General features: G+C 48.6%; 1 protein-coding gene across 1 annotated transcript in view; it reads right to left on the bottom strand.

Annotated features, from left to right (window-relative positions):
• The window catches only part of NXN (nucleoredoxin), a 46552-nt gene extending 36327 nt beyond the window's left edge, over positions 1-10225 (bottom strand). The window contains exon 1 of the mRNA XM_015646938.3: positions 9857-10225. Coding sequence (XP_015502424.1) covers positions 9857-10174 — 318 coding nt within the window. The 5' untranslated portion in view covers positions 10175-10225. The remainder of the gene's footprint in view (positions 1-9856) is intronic.
• Between the last annotated feature and the right edge of the window lie 5071 nt (positions 10226-15296).

The following is a 15296-nucleotide window of genomic DNA, read 5'->3' as shown; positions in this document are numbered from 1 at the left end:
GGATTTGTAGCCTGGTGCCCTTTGATTTGTTCTGAGAGCGACAGAACAGTAGTCAGAAAAATATGAAGGGGAAGAACATTTCTAATGTTCTGGTGACCCGTCTGATGCTGAAAATCCCAGCAGACCCAAGACTGTGCACAAGGATCAGGGTGCTGCTGTTGCTCAGACCCTGAGCTGCACTTGGAAGGGCAGACAGAGGGACAGCAGTCCCTTAGTGGGGCTGAGGACACCACAGACCCCAACAGCTCTTGGACTCTCTTGGTTCTCAGGGGCTGGAACAGTCACACAAAGGAAGTTTCATTTGCTTCACAGATCTGACAGCAGATCTGGAAATTGTCATCTCCTTCCCACGCCATCACACAGCTTGGTTCATTTGAAACCTGTTTTCTCCTGGCTCAGTTCAGCTTGTCGTATTCCTGCACAAAACAGCAGCAGCCAAGCAAAGAGTGGACAAACTGGGACCCCCAGTGAGGACCAGGCAAGTGGATGCTGAACTGCAAACACAAGGGCACAGCCCACAACCAAAACACTCCACACACAGCTCCAGCCCAGCGTGCAACCTTTCAACAAGCGGCGAGCACGAGGGGATGGAGCTGAGATCCCTGGCAACACTACTAAAATCCCTGTGTTTCTCTTTTATTTTGGGAGAGGCAGAATAATCCTTTTGAACTACCCAAGTGGGGGAGAACCAACATCTGTTCAGATTCAACAGCTTGGGTCTCACTGCTTCAGCTCCAACCCCTTCCAGGCAAGGTCTCTAGCTTTTATTCAAAGGCACTGCCCTCACGCAGGGCCTTTCAGCAGAGGCTCGCAGAGCACCTCACAGACATTTAATTAAATTCTACAGCCCGCCCCAGTGAGGAAGGGATTATAGACAGGCCCCCAGCTCAAGCAGCAGTTCAGCAGCACAAGCATCTTTCTCTGGTGTGGCTGAGGGGTTCGGTTCAGCTGCAGGAGTGCTGCAGTCCCAGCTCCACCGAGCTGCTAAACACACATCAAACAGCCCAGAGACTTTGAAGAGCCAGCAGAGCAACCTGGAGCATCCTCTGATGGGATGGGTTAGGGCCCCTCTCCACTGACAGGGCCACAGCAAGGAGATGGGTTTAGAGACAACAAATACGTGTTTTGTTACCCTTCTGCAAATTAAAGTATACATTTCCAAAGCATGGCATTCCTGGTGACCAATTCATCCACCCAACAGCCCTGGGAGCTTCATAAAATGGAAAAGCACCTTTTTTCCTTTCTTTTTTTTTCCCCCCTCCATGCTCACCTATGGAGTGAGACTTTTGCTGGCTGAATTACATCTATTTAAACAAAACTAAGTTCAGACATCTGCCTTTGCACAGTGTCAGCTGCGAGAAATGAGCTAACATCCAGATGCAGTGGCATGTCAGGATTAGCCCAGGCTGGGGCAGGAATGCTTCCATGTATGGAAAAATATTGGAGCAGTGAAACCATAAGCTTGGAGCTGAGTGAAGTGAGAGGCCCTGTCAATGAAGTTGCAGGCTCAGGTTTAGAGGATTTGCAGCTCAGATCCGCCATAAGATCCTCAGTGTGTATTACAATAAATTTCACACTTTTTCCAGAAGGGAATCCTACAGCAATGCTGAGAGTCATGAGGGTGAGATCCTCCACCCCTCTGTTTACTCAGGAAGCCAGGCTGGAATTGCTGGGTACCATTAATGCTCCCCATGCCAGGCACAGGCTCGTGTGTTGATGGAGACATTTTGGCTACTACAAGGCTGCTGCTCGCCCATCCCTGGGCTGCTGCCTTCTGCCCAGCAGGATTTATCAGAGCCAGCTCAGAGCTGGAACAAAGGATGAACCTGTGGCAGTTCAAAAGCAAATGCTGAGCCAGATCAGCTTGGCTGGGGAAGCAGTGCCTGCTTCTGCCACCGTCATGGCCAAGGGCAGTGACTACCAGGGCACACAGAGAGAGCCTGAGCAGCATCCCCATCAGCTTGACACAAATCAAACAGGCTCATTTGTCAGCATCCTGAGTTAACACTAATGAAGTCATAGCTATGACTTCATCTCTCCAGTGGAAATCTCTTGGGAACAAGGGAGAACTAGAATTTCTCTCTCTGGCTCGCTCGTGCAGTTGCAATTTGTTTCAGTCACCTTATACTCTCTTCTGCAAATATTACTTAATTCTTACCCAGATTTTTAAAGGATTTTTAAATCCTTGCCCTGAAACGTGAAAGAATGTTCCTTTATCAGCTGTCAAAGCCCAGCCTTGCTGAGATCCCTCCTGGTGGGATTTGACCCCTTGTACCAGCTGCCACCCACTCCATGGGGTCTCAGCCCACAGCTGAGGATACCACCAGCTATCTTTTATACCTCAGACATGCAACTAAAATCTGGTTCCTCATGCCAAATTCATTTTAAATAGGGACTTTTGCACATTTTCTCCACTAAAATATTTTAAAGTCAGGCTGGATTTAGCCACAGTTGCAAAGACAGACAAAATTTTGCTGGAGGACCCTGGAGCTTCTCTCCTTGGCTGGACAGGACAGATTTCAATGCTGCAAAAACCACCCAGCAATGAATGGCTCACGCCTCCCTGCTGCTACAGTGCCATGTCTGCCTAGAGATGCACCCAAGAATTGTCCCAGGGTACCCCTGCTGCCTTTTCCTCATCACCTCAGCTGTGGTGAGGATTTGCTCCTGGTCTCCAGAGCTGGAACAGCACCTATCATTAGGAATGCATCCTTTAGGAACCAGATTCTCTGTGGTGTTTGGGCTCTCCCCACACAGGCAGCACCCCCACACTGCCCTGTGTCTGGTTGAGGGCTCCCATCCCTTTGTTTTTAGGCCAGAGGGCCTTGGTGAGCCCCAGCATGGGTTTGATCAGATTACAGATGCTCAGCTACCACCCTGATGTCACTGAGCAGTCACTCACACTAAATAAAGACTGCAAATTCTTTACATACTAATTGTTGGTTGCAACTGTTCACAGTGCTGAAAGACAGACGTGAGAATAGGCAGAAAACACTCCTGCATCTTTTTAGTTCCACCCTTCCATTACTTGTGTGTACTCTATGCCAAATCAATAAGACACTGCATTTTCCTTGGAAAACTGAGATGATGAAAATATGATCAGCTATGAGACAAGATACTCATGTTGTAATCTGAAATAGTCATACAATTCACTTTCCCATGAGAGAATTTAACAGGTCTGTCTGCTTGTCAACTCACCCCACTCCAAGTTTCTCCACTGACCCTGTCTTTAATTTACAACCTATAGATTTAACTCTGATTGTGGTTTTTGCCTACAGAGCATCAGCTGAGAAGCAGCAGTTCTTGCCAGCACAGAGGAAGCTGCTCTGCAGAGGGACATCAAGGCAGTTCTGGAGAAAGCCCTCTCCCCACAACACCCCCAAGTCCCCCATCTGGGCTCCCACCTCAGGAACAGAAAGGAATTGATGTGCCCAAAGCCCAAGTTTGTAATGAATCCAAGCATCCTCCCCAGGCTGGCACTACTCCCTCCTTTCCAACCCTTATTATCTGGAGATGGCACAAAGTGATCTGTCTACAACAACATTTCAAACCTACTGTGCATTACGCTGTGATGTGCCATGGAACCAGTTTAGAGAGCACACGCAGCTATAAAGTCGTGATTATTCAGTATTCAACCCAGCCTGAAAGCTCAGGAGCCAGCTTGTTATTTGCTGAAAGCGGGGGGCCTGAAATTATCCGTGAATAGTTCAAAGCTGCAGTTAATTCAACATCTCGATTTTCAAAAGCATAAAAATCACAGATTCCTGGAGCGTGTAAGCTTTTCAAAAATTACAAACTACTAACTGTCAAATCAAAGCAGAAAATAGAAATCCACATGGCTGATAAGACAAATAGTTGCATTTTAAAGAGTAATTAAATATCACTTTGGAATATTTTGCTTGGAACTTGTTTCCCTGATAAAAAATGGGGAGGGGAAAGAGGAGGAAGCAATCCACACACACCAATGAGCTTCTCGTCAAACAAATGCTCAGGAAAGCGCTGCTCAAATTTGTTTTGCTGAATTCAGAGTTCAGCCTGCTGTACCACAACTTCCCATGCCCTCTTAGTTTCCCTAGATTGATACATTTAACATCAAACTCTAGCAATAAGGAAGAGGCAATCACTATGTTGAATCTGGATTGCTGGGGAGGAGGGCTGGGACAAGAGTCCCTGTGGTGCAGTCACCAAAAATTGCAGTATTTTCTGATATGATTTAGATTAAAACCATGCTCCAACTTCCATGCTGGGAACGTGGCTGAAAAAACAGGAATGCAAAACAGAGAGCTTTACCCAGATGAAATTCAGAAGCGAAACCTTACCCCAGTCCCACACACTCACCCCACCAAGTGCTGCTTTGAAACACTAAAAGTTTGTCCATGAGAAAGGATAAAAAAACTCCAAACCATCCTGGACTTTCCCAAAACCTGAACCTGCCAGCAATGAACTCAACATGAATTTCACCCAAACTTTCTAGTATTAAGCAATACCTGTGGGCAACAATACATGAGGATTGAGCAGTGAACAAGGAGACAGCTACTGCATTTCAAATTAAACGTTATTGAACCGCTTGAAGAAGCCACCATGCAAAGGCCACGCAAACCTGATGTCAGTTTTTGAGATGAGATGTGCACAGAGCCTCTCCTGTTCAAGAACTAATCATGTGAACAGCAAACTGTTTGTCCCCACCCTGGAGCCAGGAGGATTTGATAATGGAAAGATGCCCAAGGACTTTCGGAGAAAGTCCTAAAACATGGGCAATTACCCACTGAAGGATGTAATAAACACCATCGCAGACGACACGTCAGCAAGACTTTTAAAATACTAATTCTACCCCAGGGAAAGTGCTCAGGCAGGCAACAGTTTGGATATGGGGGGAAATCCAACCTCCACAGACATCAGTGGTGTTTCTGCAAGTCTTGCAGGACCAGGACACGGTCCCCAGACTTGCAGACGACTGACACTTACGTGGATTTCACAGAAGGATTAGGGTCTTGGCACAAGAGAGCACTGCTAATTGTAAGGAGGGTGACTGCAAAGCTGTGTAAAACACACAAAAAAATAATTTAGAAAAAAAGGCATCAGCAACAACAAGTCAAAATGTTTTGGCTTCGATGTCATCTGCACAATGTGGAAATACTGAATAGCTTATTCCTCACTCATAATTGGAGTTCACTGTTGAACATCTCCAAAATTGCAGGGAAAAACTCTCCATTGTTCTGCACTTTCTTTTGTAAAGCTGTTACGTGTTCAGCCTCTAAAGAATGCATTTTTGGAGAAGAACTATGCACTGATTACATTACAAAGTAAAGTTCCTTTGCTCAGTCCTGCAACCATAGAGTAACGAATGAAATTGTCAACCGTGCATTTTTAAACAAACGTTTTCATTTCAACATCTGGATTAAGATGCCACAATGAAAAACAGCACACAGGCTTCCCTCTGCTCCCTTCATACATCTCCCATTCTTACATTTCAGAACCATCAAAGTTTCAAAGCAAACAAAGAATCCGTTGGTGCTGCTAATGCCTTGCTTCTTACTCAATAGCCTGATGTCATGAAAAGACCATATTTTTCAAATCTACAGCTCGGCAAGCCAAAGATTTCATATGCATTCCCACCCCAGAAATATAAAGTCAGGAATACAGCTGAAAGTGATTACTTAGATATTTTTATATGATGAAATTCAAAAGCTGCTTCAAGTGATTTACAAAATCTTCTGTAAGACAAATCCCACATCTGTGCTGACCACTTGCCTCCCAGATCTCAGCAGATGGCAATTTCAAACAGAAAAGTTTGGAGTCCCTGAAAATCAGGGTGTACCTTAAACTATAATCAAGGGTTTGAAGATTTTTCCTGCATAAAAAAAATGTGGATAGTCTAATTTAATGACATTTCTATATTCTCCTTACCATTTCTTGTATAAAGTCTGCCTACAAAATTAGTACCTGGTGTCTTATTAGGAGAGGCTCCCATGGCATGACCTTTTCAGATAAAGGGAAAACACTCTGTCCCAACCAAAGGGAATTTAGCAGTGTGAGCAAAAGGAGATCCTCAAATTGTTTTCAGATACTTGACTGAATAATCACAGAAAAACAATCAACATGTTTTGCATTTATTTAAATCCAGAACAGAAGGATCTCAGCTTTCCCAAGAAGAATCTGCACAACACTCAACCAGATGCATAAATACAGCAGAAAAACACAAAACACAAGAGAGGCAAAGCCCAGCCCCACTGCCAGCGCTGCACTGTGTGGATGCACCAAGGAAAAGTCAGGAGAAAATTCAAGATTAAAAGGAATGAGGAAGACGACTGGGCAAAGAAAGTAACAAGTAAAAAAAGCAAAGGCAAATAAACAACAGCAAGAGATAAACTGCTGCTCTCTCTGTAGAGCTTTTTCTCCTCCAGCACCCCAATTTTCCTTTCTCCCACTCCTGTGCAGAACCACGTGAGAGGATCTACTCAATGGAGAATGTGGATGGTTTATTATTTTTTAGCAGAGATAACCAAGATGTCCCAGAGCAGCACAGCTCCTCCAACAGCCTGTGTGCCATAAGGCCTTGAAAAGCACCCAAATTCACCCCGAGTGTAGGTGGACTCTGCAGCAGGAATGATGTGGAGCTCTCCAGAAGTCTGGGATCCTTCCAAGAGCAGGAAGGGAGATACCCCACTGTGGGTGCTGGGGGATATCAGGGCATGTAGGAGGATGGGGGCTGTTTATACTGAGGCTCTCAGCAGCAATCAGGATATTAAAGCTGTTATTAAATCAACCCTCCAGACTCCAGCAGATGTCCACGCAAACAGACAACAACGGGGTGATGTTAAACCACAACCACAACCGAAACGAAGACATGGAGTCACATCTTCTCCCCATTGCTCTGCTCAGCCATGCCAGGCATTATCACAAGACAAATCAGTTACCAAAAGCTACCTGGGGCTGCCCAAATCTGGGGCTGAACAGCTTAACTGAGGGACGTGCACCACGAGTTAAAGGCCTCCTCCAATCTCATTTGGCACATTCTGATTCTGTCCTTGAAAAAAACCCACCCAATAATAGGTCTGGCTGCAGCTCAGACGGAGGCATAATGCCATCTTCCTCATTAATCAAAGGCTTTCCCCACGGCCAGATGTTTGCTGACTTGTACTGCTTTCTTTTATTACTGGTTTGGAGGCAAAAATTGCTGTGTGCTGAAGTTACTCCAATTGAACTGGTTGTCCCTGGTAACTGCACCCTGGCATTATTGAGTTACTGAGGCATTCAACAAAGAGTGGCTGTTTGCTTTGACAATTCCATCTACTTTCCCCAATAACCATCAGAGTGAGATGCACATTTACTTTTAGGACTGTGAGAATTGTACTGCAAACCCAGAAAGGAGCCTGGGTTTTAAGAGCTATCAATGTCTGGTGCCCAGGGTTTGGAAGAAGGAGAGATGTAGAAAAATGCAGGGTACTCCAGAGAAGGACAGTGATAAATGGCTTTAAAAGTCATATTTTTCAGTAACACTGAGCAACAAAAGTGATGCTTGTATATGGGATAGGAACCCATCATCTCTCCACAAAGCTTTTATGGCCTCAGTAACCAACCCACAATGGGAAAAGTTGGCTAGAAAGGACTTTTGGAGTTCTTTGAGCGTGGACATCACCCACATTCAACCCTGCTGGGCAGAACTTCTCCCAAACAAGCCCTGTAACCCGCAAGGATAGGGAGCTGACAGCTCAGGGACAGAGATCTCAGTGTTCCCACCTCTCCTGCTGTCTCTACCCTGCATCTATAAAATCCTTTTCTTCCCATAAATCTATATAATTCACTGGGGTTTAGGAGGATCCCTTAGTGCAAAGGAACCATAACTCAAAAGCATTGCCTACATTCCTCTAATGCTTTTGTTTTAAAACAAATTAAGCCCATGAGGTACTGAACATATGCTCGACATCCCCAGCTTTTGCTGGCATGTTTTTGAAAAATAGAAAGTTTGTGCTTTTCTAGGGAGTCATGTCATTAACCCAACTATTTAAAAAATCAGCCTGTTATACAAAGAAACTCCTAACTGCCTGAGCTACAGGTTATAAATCTCCTGTTTAGAAATCTGATATTCTGACATAATTGCCCTTACAACTTACAAATAGGTTCTCTGTTATCCGTAGATTAAGCTTCCTCCAAAGCCACATCACATCTGCTTAGTTTTGAAAATATACAGCATGAGCTTCAATTACTTTACACAAAAATAATCCTGAATTTAACTCAGGGCTTCTTGGAATAGAGTTTAAGACCCCATAATCTTTTTATTTAATGTTTTCTTGCCATCTAATAGATGGAAACATTGGCCAGCATGTAAAATTAATGCCACCTTCCACTTCAATGATTTCCCAACCATTTAACTACATTGCAGTGGAATTTTTAAAGCAAATATGGCAAGCAGAAGTCCCACCATCTAAATAATCTGAAATGTTCTGTAGGGAAATGGTCAGGTACTAATTGGAACCACAATGTTTTCACGTCCCTGTAGGAAGAGGGTTTGGTTTAAAAGAAACCTGAGTTAAAGTTAGTTTCTCTCAAGGATGAAGCTTCTATTGCAGCTCCTCTGATTAATGAAACTGCTCAGATCCCAACCACTTGGATGAGCTCCCAGCTACAAGTGTCTGGACTTCAAAGTGGCAAACTGGGGGCCTTGGGCAGCATTATCATCCAGGTGCACAGCATTAAATACCTGAGGTTTTGCAGAACTGGGGGCTTAGTGACAAAAAACGGTGGCAAACGAGGTAAAAAAAGGCAAATCCGTATTTCAAAGCTACATCTCTTCTCAGCAGCAGGGACATCACACAGTGCTGCCAGACAACAGCAAACTTTTCCTTAAACAATTCCTTTACCTGAGGAACAGAGCAAGGCTCAGAGACCCATCCTGGAAGATGTCATCCCTCGGATCCCAACACAGCCTCGAGGTGTCCAGACACGGGGGATGCCTGAGGGGCTCAGCCATCCCCAGCCCTGCAGGTACCAGCATTATCCCAATCCCAACCAAAGCCGAGCCAGAGTCTGCCCACTGCTTCCACACCTGCTGTCTCAAGCACTAGCCAGAAAGATGCTTAGAAATGGCACTGCGGGACACCATCTTTTCAATTCTTACTCAATTGCTTCCAGAGATTAGATTTGTAAAGAGTATTTTTTTCTTTCTTTCTTTTAAGCGTTGCAAGCTCGCTGGGAAGCGGAGGCTGAGCCTGTGCCTTCTTTTTCCTCACAGCCTGCCCCATCCCGGGGTTAGCGTGCTTTCTGTCCATTACACTTCAGATTAAACTCTACGGATGAGAAGCTGTAACTCGCAGAGTATCGAACGCACCAAACGAGAGGAACAAACCCCATCCCACAAACTGGCCGGGCAGCTTCGCCAGCAGCTCCAGTCGAGCCGGGCTCACTCGCTCCTCAAACAGCCCGTGTCCTCCCACGGCCGGCAGAGGCCACGGCTCCTTTCTGTGCCCAAACCCACGCAGGAACCCATGGGCACCGTGTCCGCTACCCATACCAAGGTCTGCTTTCCTGGGGTGCCCACCGGAGTGACGCCGTGCCCGTGTCTGGGCTCGGAGGAGCTGCTCCCCTCACACCTCGCCCGCAGTCCCGCTCCGGCCGCCCGCACACACCACGATGCCCAGCCCGGGGCTCCCGTCCCGCGGGGCTCCCCCGGCGCCGCGGCTCCCAGGCCCCGCAGGAACCGGCCGAGACGGCGTCGCCCCGCGGGACGGCAGCAGACGCCACCTCCCCGGCTCCCCCGGGAACTTTCTGGAAGGCGCCGAGCCCCGGCCGAGCCCCGCGGCCCCCAGACAAAGCCCGGGGCGCGCCTCGCCGCCCCCCTCCCGGCCACGGGTCTCACCTTGCGGTGCTTGTCGGCGAAGGGCAGCGCCAGCCAGGGCATGGCCCGCACCGCCTCCTGCCACTGCTGCTGCTCCTGCTCCGCCGACACGAAGACGATCTCGAGGCGCTGCCCGCCGGCCGCCGCCGCCTCCCCCCTGAAGCGCCCATAGAAGGCGGCCAGGCTGGCGCCGAGCTGCGCGCAGGGGCCGCCGAGGCTGCAGCCGAAGTAAAGCCCCACCAGGGAGACCCCGCGGGCGGCCAGCGCCGACACGGCCACCTCCTCGCCGTCGGCGGCCACCAGCACCTCTCCCAGCACGTCGGTGAGCGCGCCCGCCATCCCGCTCCGCTCCCGCTGCGCGCCCGCTCCGCTCCGCTCCGCGCCCGCCGGCCGCGCACGCCCCGCCCCGCCAGGGGGCGCTGCCGCGCCGCGCGGCCCCGTGCCCGCCCCCGCCTCGGGCAGCGCCGCCCCGGCCCGGCCCCCCCCACCCCCTCAGAGCCGCCGCCGCCGCCGAGCCCGGACACGGAGCGGCGAGCGGGTCCACGGTACGGCGGGCGAGGGCTGCACGCTGACCCGGCACACGGTTCGCTGGGGTGTCGGGGAGAAATTCTTCCTTGAGAGGGTGAGGCGCTGGCTCAACTTGCTCGGAGGAGCTGTGGGTGCCCCGTCCGTGGAGTGTCCGAGGCCAGGCTGGATGTGGCTCTGAGCAGCCTGCTCCAGTGCCAGCCCGTGGGAGGCCTGTGATCACACATGCAGGATCACACAGAACCAGCTAGGATGAGAAAAGACCTTTGAGGTCACGAGTCCAAGTCCTTGTCAAACAGACCATGGCACTGAGTGCCACATCCAGTCTTTCCTTAAGCACCTCCAGGGATGGTGACTCCTGGGCAGCCCATTCCAGTGTCCGATCACTTTTTCTGTCAAGAACTTCGTCCTAATGTCCATCCTAAACCTCCCCTGGTGCAGTTTCAGACTGTCCTCTTGTCGCTGTTTCCTGGGTGAAGAGGCTGACCCTCACCTGGCTGCAGCCTCCTTTCAGGGTGTTGTAGAGAGTGATAAGGTCACCCCTGAACCTCCTTTCCTCCAGGCTGAACACCCCCAGCTCCCTCAGCTGCTCCTTCCATCAGGTCCCTTCCAACCCAAACCATTCTGTGACTTCCTGCTGGCTCCGTGAGGGTAGATCCAGCCTCCCCAAAACCCACAGATTTGTTCCCTTCTTTATTTCCAAAATCGAACATAAATACATATTTACCCCTACCAAATGCAGGCAGAAAAACCTGAAAGCCAATCCAGAAGCATAAATATAAATTGGACTGCATTGAGTTACACCGTCTGGCTGGCTGGGATACAGAAAGGAAATAAAGCAGAGACAGTGGCATGCAAACCAGGCTGTAAAATGTATTTGCTCTTTGTAATCAAAGCCTGCAATCTGCAAGCCTGCAGAATTCACTGCAGGATCCTCAGTTGCTCCCAACTGATGTCCATGTGTCCATGCTGCAGAAGAGCCCCAAAACAGCACACTGAAATCTTACATCTACTGCAATAAGCATCTTTATTTTTACAAACCTTCCTTATTTGGCTTCTCGTTACTGTTGTTGCTTTCAATTGTACTTAAAATCGTTGTGTAGCCAGAGCCATTAGGGGATGCTCTATAAATACAATTAATTATCATTATTATTATTATTACAGCTTTACAATCTCTCTTTTCTCTTGCCAAGGCTTGCTCCCCAGAGGTGGTTCAAAGCAGGAGAAGTTTTGTCTTGTTTTTTATTCATCCTTCCTTATCTGCCTTAATTAAGTATCTGGATTCTTCAGGGCAGAGAAGCTGTTTTTTAAGTCTGCAACCCTGAACTCAACCAACCCATGCAGCAAGATAAATATTCTGCTGTAAAAATAATATTTATGGCTGCAGTTAGTATGTGTGGCCCTGCTTTTAGTGAACAAAGCAGGAGAAAGATGCTCTGAAACACAGAACAAGTCAAAAGCATTTCTCTCTTAAGGAACAATAAAATAAAATGAGGAAACAACTATTCTTAACAAGAAATTTCACAAGGTGAGGTGGGACTGAGCCAAAGTTACACCTCAAGAGTGCTTAAAATCTGGTGGGTGAGTGTTTGTCCAGGTGCTGGTTCTGCAGCAGAATTACAGACTAAGGAGGCCCATTTAAGAACCAACTTGAGACACTGGAATTAAAGAGTCAGAACAGCATCCCAAGGTTTTTAATAATCAGTTTCTTGTCCATATAAAGCCAATGCCTATCTGCATTTTTCTTACTCCTATTTATTTTTATAAATACTGAGTTTTTTAAATATTACCCCCAGGTTGACTAATACATACTATATTTTTCACTGGAGTACTTAGCAAGTATTTTTTTTTTCCCCCAAAGTATTTGCCAAGTACTTGGCGTATATTTGGCAAACGACTGCCACATTTTGGGATTTCCCTGAATGCTTAAAAGACACCCGGTGCTCATTAGGGTCTTGAAAAATACAAACACTGACGAAATGAGGCAGGGCTAAAAGTGCCGAGCCCGAGGGTCGGAGACAAGAACGGATGGAAAAGAGGATCCGTGTCTTCCCCCCGATCCCGCTCGGTTTTGCGGGAGCTCCTGGAGGGACCTCGGACCCGCGGGGCTCTGGTGCCATCTGCCGGGGACACCGCGCTCCGGGAAGGAGCAAAGAGAGCTCAGCCAGGAAAAAAAAGGAGGTTCAGAAGGACCTTATGGAGTTCCACAACTCCCTGGAGAGACATTGCAGCCAGGTGTGGGTCAGTCTGTCCTCCCAGGTACCAAGAGATAGGACAAGAGGAAACAGCCTCCAGCTGCAACAGGTTGGATATTTGGGAAAGGTTCTTCACCAGAAGGGTGACTGAGCCCTGGAAGAGGCTGCCCAGGGTTGTGGTGGAGCCATCATCCCTGGAAATGTTCAAAAACCGTCTGGAATGTGGCACTTAAAGAGCAGAGTTACCCTGAAGTATCCACTGATGGCTCTGACCATGATCCTATGGCATGACACTTACATAAGAACTAATTTGATTGCAAAAGGCTTCAGTTTTAATTCAGCTGCATTCTGAACTCCACATTGCGCTGAGGGCAGTGGATTTTCCACAGTATGTGGACATCAGCCAGCAGCAAGGTCCTTTAAAGGAAAGGGACACACTTCAAACAGTTCAAACTTCAAACAGTTATGTTTGACATAAACCCATTGTGTCCTGACATTCTCCCTATTGGGCAGTTCTTAATCGTGATTACATGTGTGGGGTGTATTTTAGCAGCAAGATGTTGGCTGTGTTTCAGATTATGGACATCCATATCCAGAGAAAGCCTGGGATAGCCATCCTGCTGGGAATATGTAGGGGAAAAAAGGGCTAATTCTGCTTTGCACATGATGCAAGTCAACTGCAATCCTTCTCCTCTCAGTTTTTTTCTTCTGTCACATCAGCATCTCTGAGAACCTCATAGTGTCCAAGCTGCTGAAACCAGCTCCAGGTGGACAGGCCATCCTCCTGCTCCAGCTGGATTGTGGCTGGTCACACATTAACTCCTTTAAACAGATCTGTGTTAAGCTGTCAGCCTCCCAAAATGCTGCTACAGATTCACTGGAGGTCTAAAACAACCGCATGGAATTTGACCCTTCAAATTCCTCCAGCTGATGTTGCAATCCTGTTAATATCCGGATTGCTGAGGGCAAGCTGGTACCTTTGACCCTCCTCATCGTCTGTGGCCCCAGAAGATGAGTCCTGCTGAATCACATCGGGCAACTGGCAAGGTCCTTGTCCCTGTCACAGAGGCAGTGCCAGGTCTGTTGTGTCAGTGTTGGGGGAGGCCTCAGGGCACCCCTGCTCATCCAACCAGGTCCTGGGGTACCTGTTCTGACACTTTCCAGCAGGACTGGGATCCACGTGTAACCACAGAAACACAGAACAGCACTTCTGAAAGCGGCTGGAGTTGATTTCAAACAACACCAGCAAAACACAAGGAAAGGGATTTCAATCACAGCCCTTCTGTATGTGTTTAGGGGCTAGTCCAGGACCTGGATCCTGGGACTGGGAGGGAACTTTTTCTCTCCAAGCTTGTAAAGAAGAGCCTTTTTATTTTCAAAGTCCTTTTCCCTCAGGTTTCTGCCCAATTCTCTCCCTGCTCTTCACCAGCCCAGGGTATTGATCTCAGCAGGGTCACCAGTAAACTTCAAAGGGACTCACACTTGCACTGCTCCTTTAGAACCATGAATAGCACCATCTGGGCCTTATCATTTCCCCTCTGCCTCCACCAGAGATAACAGCATAGCAGGAACCCTCCGGCCGTGTCACAGCCAGGCTGGTGACAGTCACACCACCAGCCAGTTATCACCTTTTCCCATAACCATTTCTATTTTTTCATAGCTGCCCCTGCAGCACCATCCTGCACCCACCGGCCACAGGGGATGAGGGAAAGATCATTGAGAGGAGTTCATCAGGGCACATAAAATCAGAAGGACTGTGTCTCACCAGTACTACTATACGATTTTTCATGATGTCACATCGTCTTTGAAGGGACAAAGGGACAAGTGAAATATTAACAAGACATCACATTTTGGGCTGGTGACACCACAGCTATAAGGCACCAGGGCAGCATTCAAACAGCTGGAAAACCGAGACCCACTTTCCACTGTAATTTTCCATGCATTAGCAATAGGTTTGGTTACAGCTATTTGGTTACGAGTACCTGCACTTAGGTAAAATTTCACTCCTGTAACAACCCAGCCTCTGACCCAAACCAAATCTCCTTGCCAGGTGCTGGGCAAGCACGGCCATTCCAACCTCCTCAGCCTGCCAGCTGCACCGCTGGGCACCGGCCTGCTGGGTGTCAATCCCTGGATCAGAGACAATCCCTGCTCACGAGGTACTGGTGAGTGCATGGAGAAGGAAAGGCTGCCCAGAGCCAGCTGCCCTCCGCTGTTTCCATGATGCTGATGGCAGAGGGGACATTCCTTTGCTCAGATGTCCCATTCCTGCCTTTGACAGCCCCTGCGTTTGGAGACCCACCTCACAGACAGTACTTAGGGGGTCATAAACCATCATCCCACAAGGAGTTCCCCAGTCCATCACCACCACCTGGGGGTCTCTGGACATCTGGTGACTCCCTGGTCAACACGTGTCTCCTCAGGGGATCACCAGAGGATGAGCAGGAGAGCTCCAGATGTCGGTGAACAAACAAGGGGGTCCCCTACTCTTTGCACAGCAGATCCCCAAACTACCAACACCACCAGGGGATCCCCAACCCCCAAAACCCCCGCGATGTGCCCTGGCTCTGGCCAGCACGTGTGTGCAGGGAATGTCCAGCTGCCAACACGGGGAGTGCGGCCTTGGGGGTCCCACTCCCAGCGGAGGGTCCCAGCCCTGACCCGGAGCTGCCCGAGCCGAGCCGAGCCGAGCCGAGCCCAGCCGAGCCGAGCCCAGCCGAACCGAACGGCCCACCCGGCCC

The sequence above is a fragment of the Parus major genome, chromosome 19 (genome assembly GCF_001522545.3).
Source record: "Parus major isolate Abel chromosome 19, Parus_major1.1, whole genome shotgun sequence".
NCBI lineage: Eukaryota > Metazoa > Chordata > Aves > Passeriformes > Paridae > Parus > Parus major.
The sequence above is the reverse complement of the archived record's forward strand: the minus strand, read 5'-3'. Positions and strand labels throughout refer to the sequence as shown.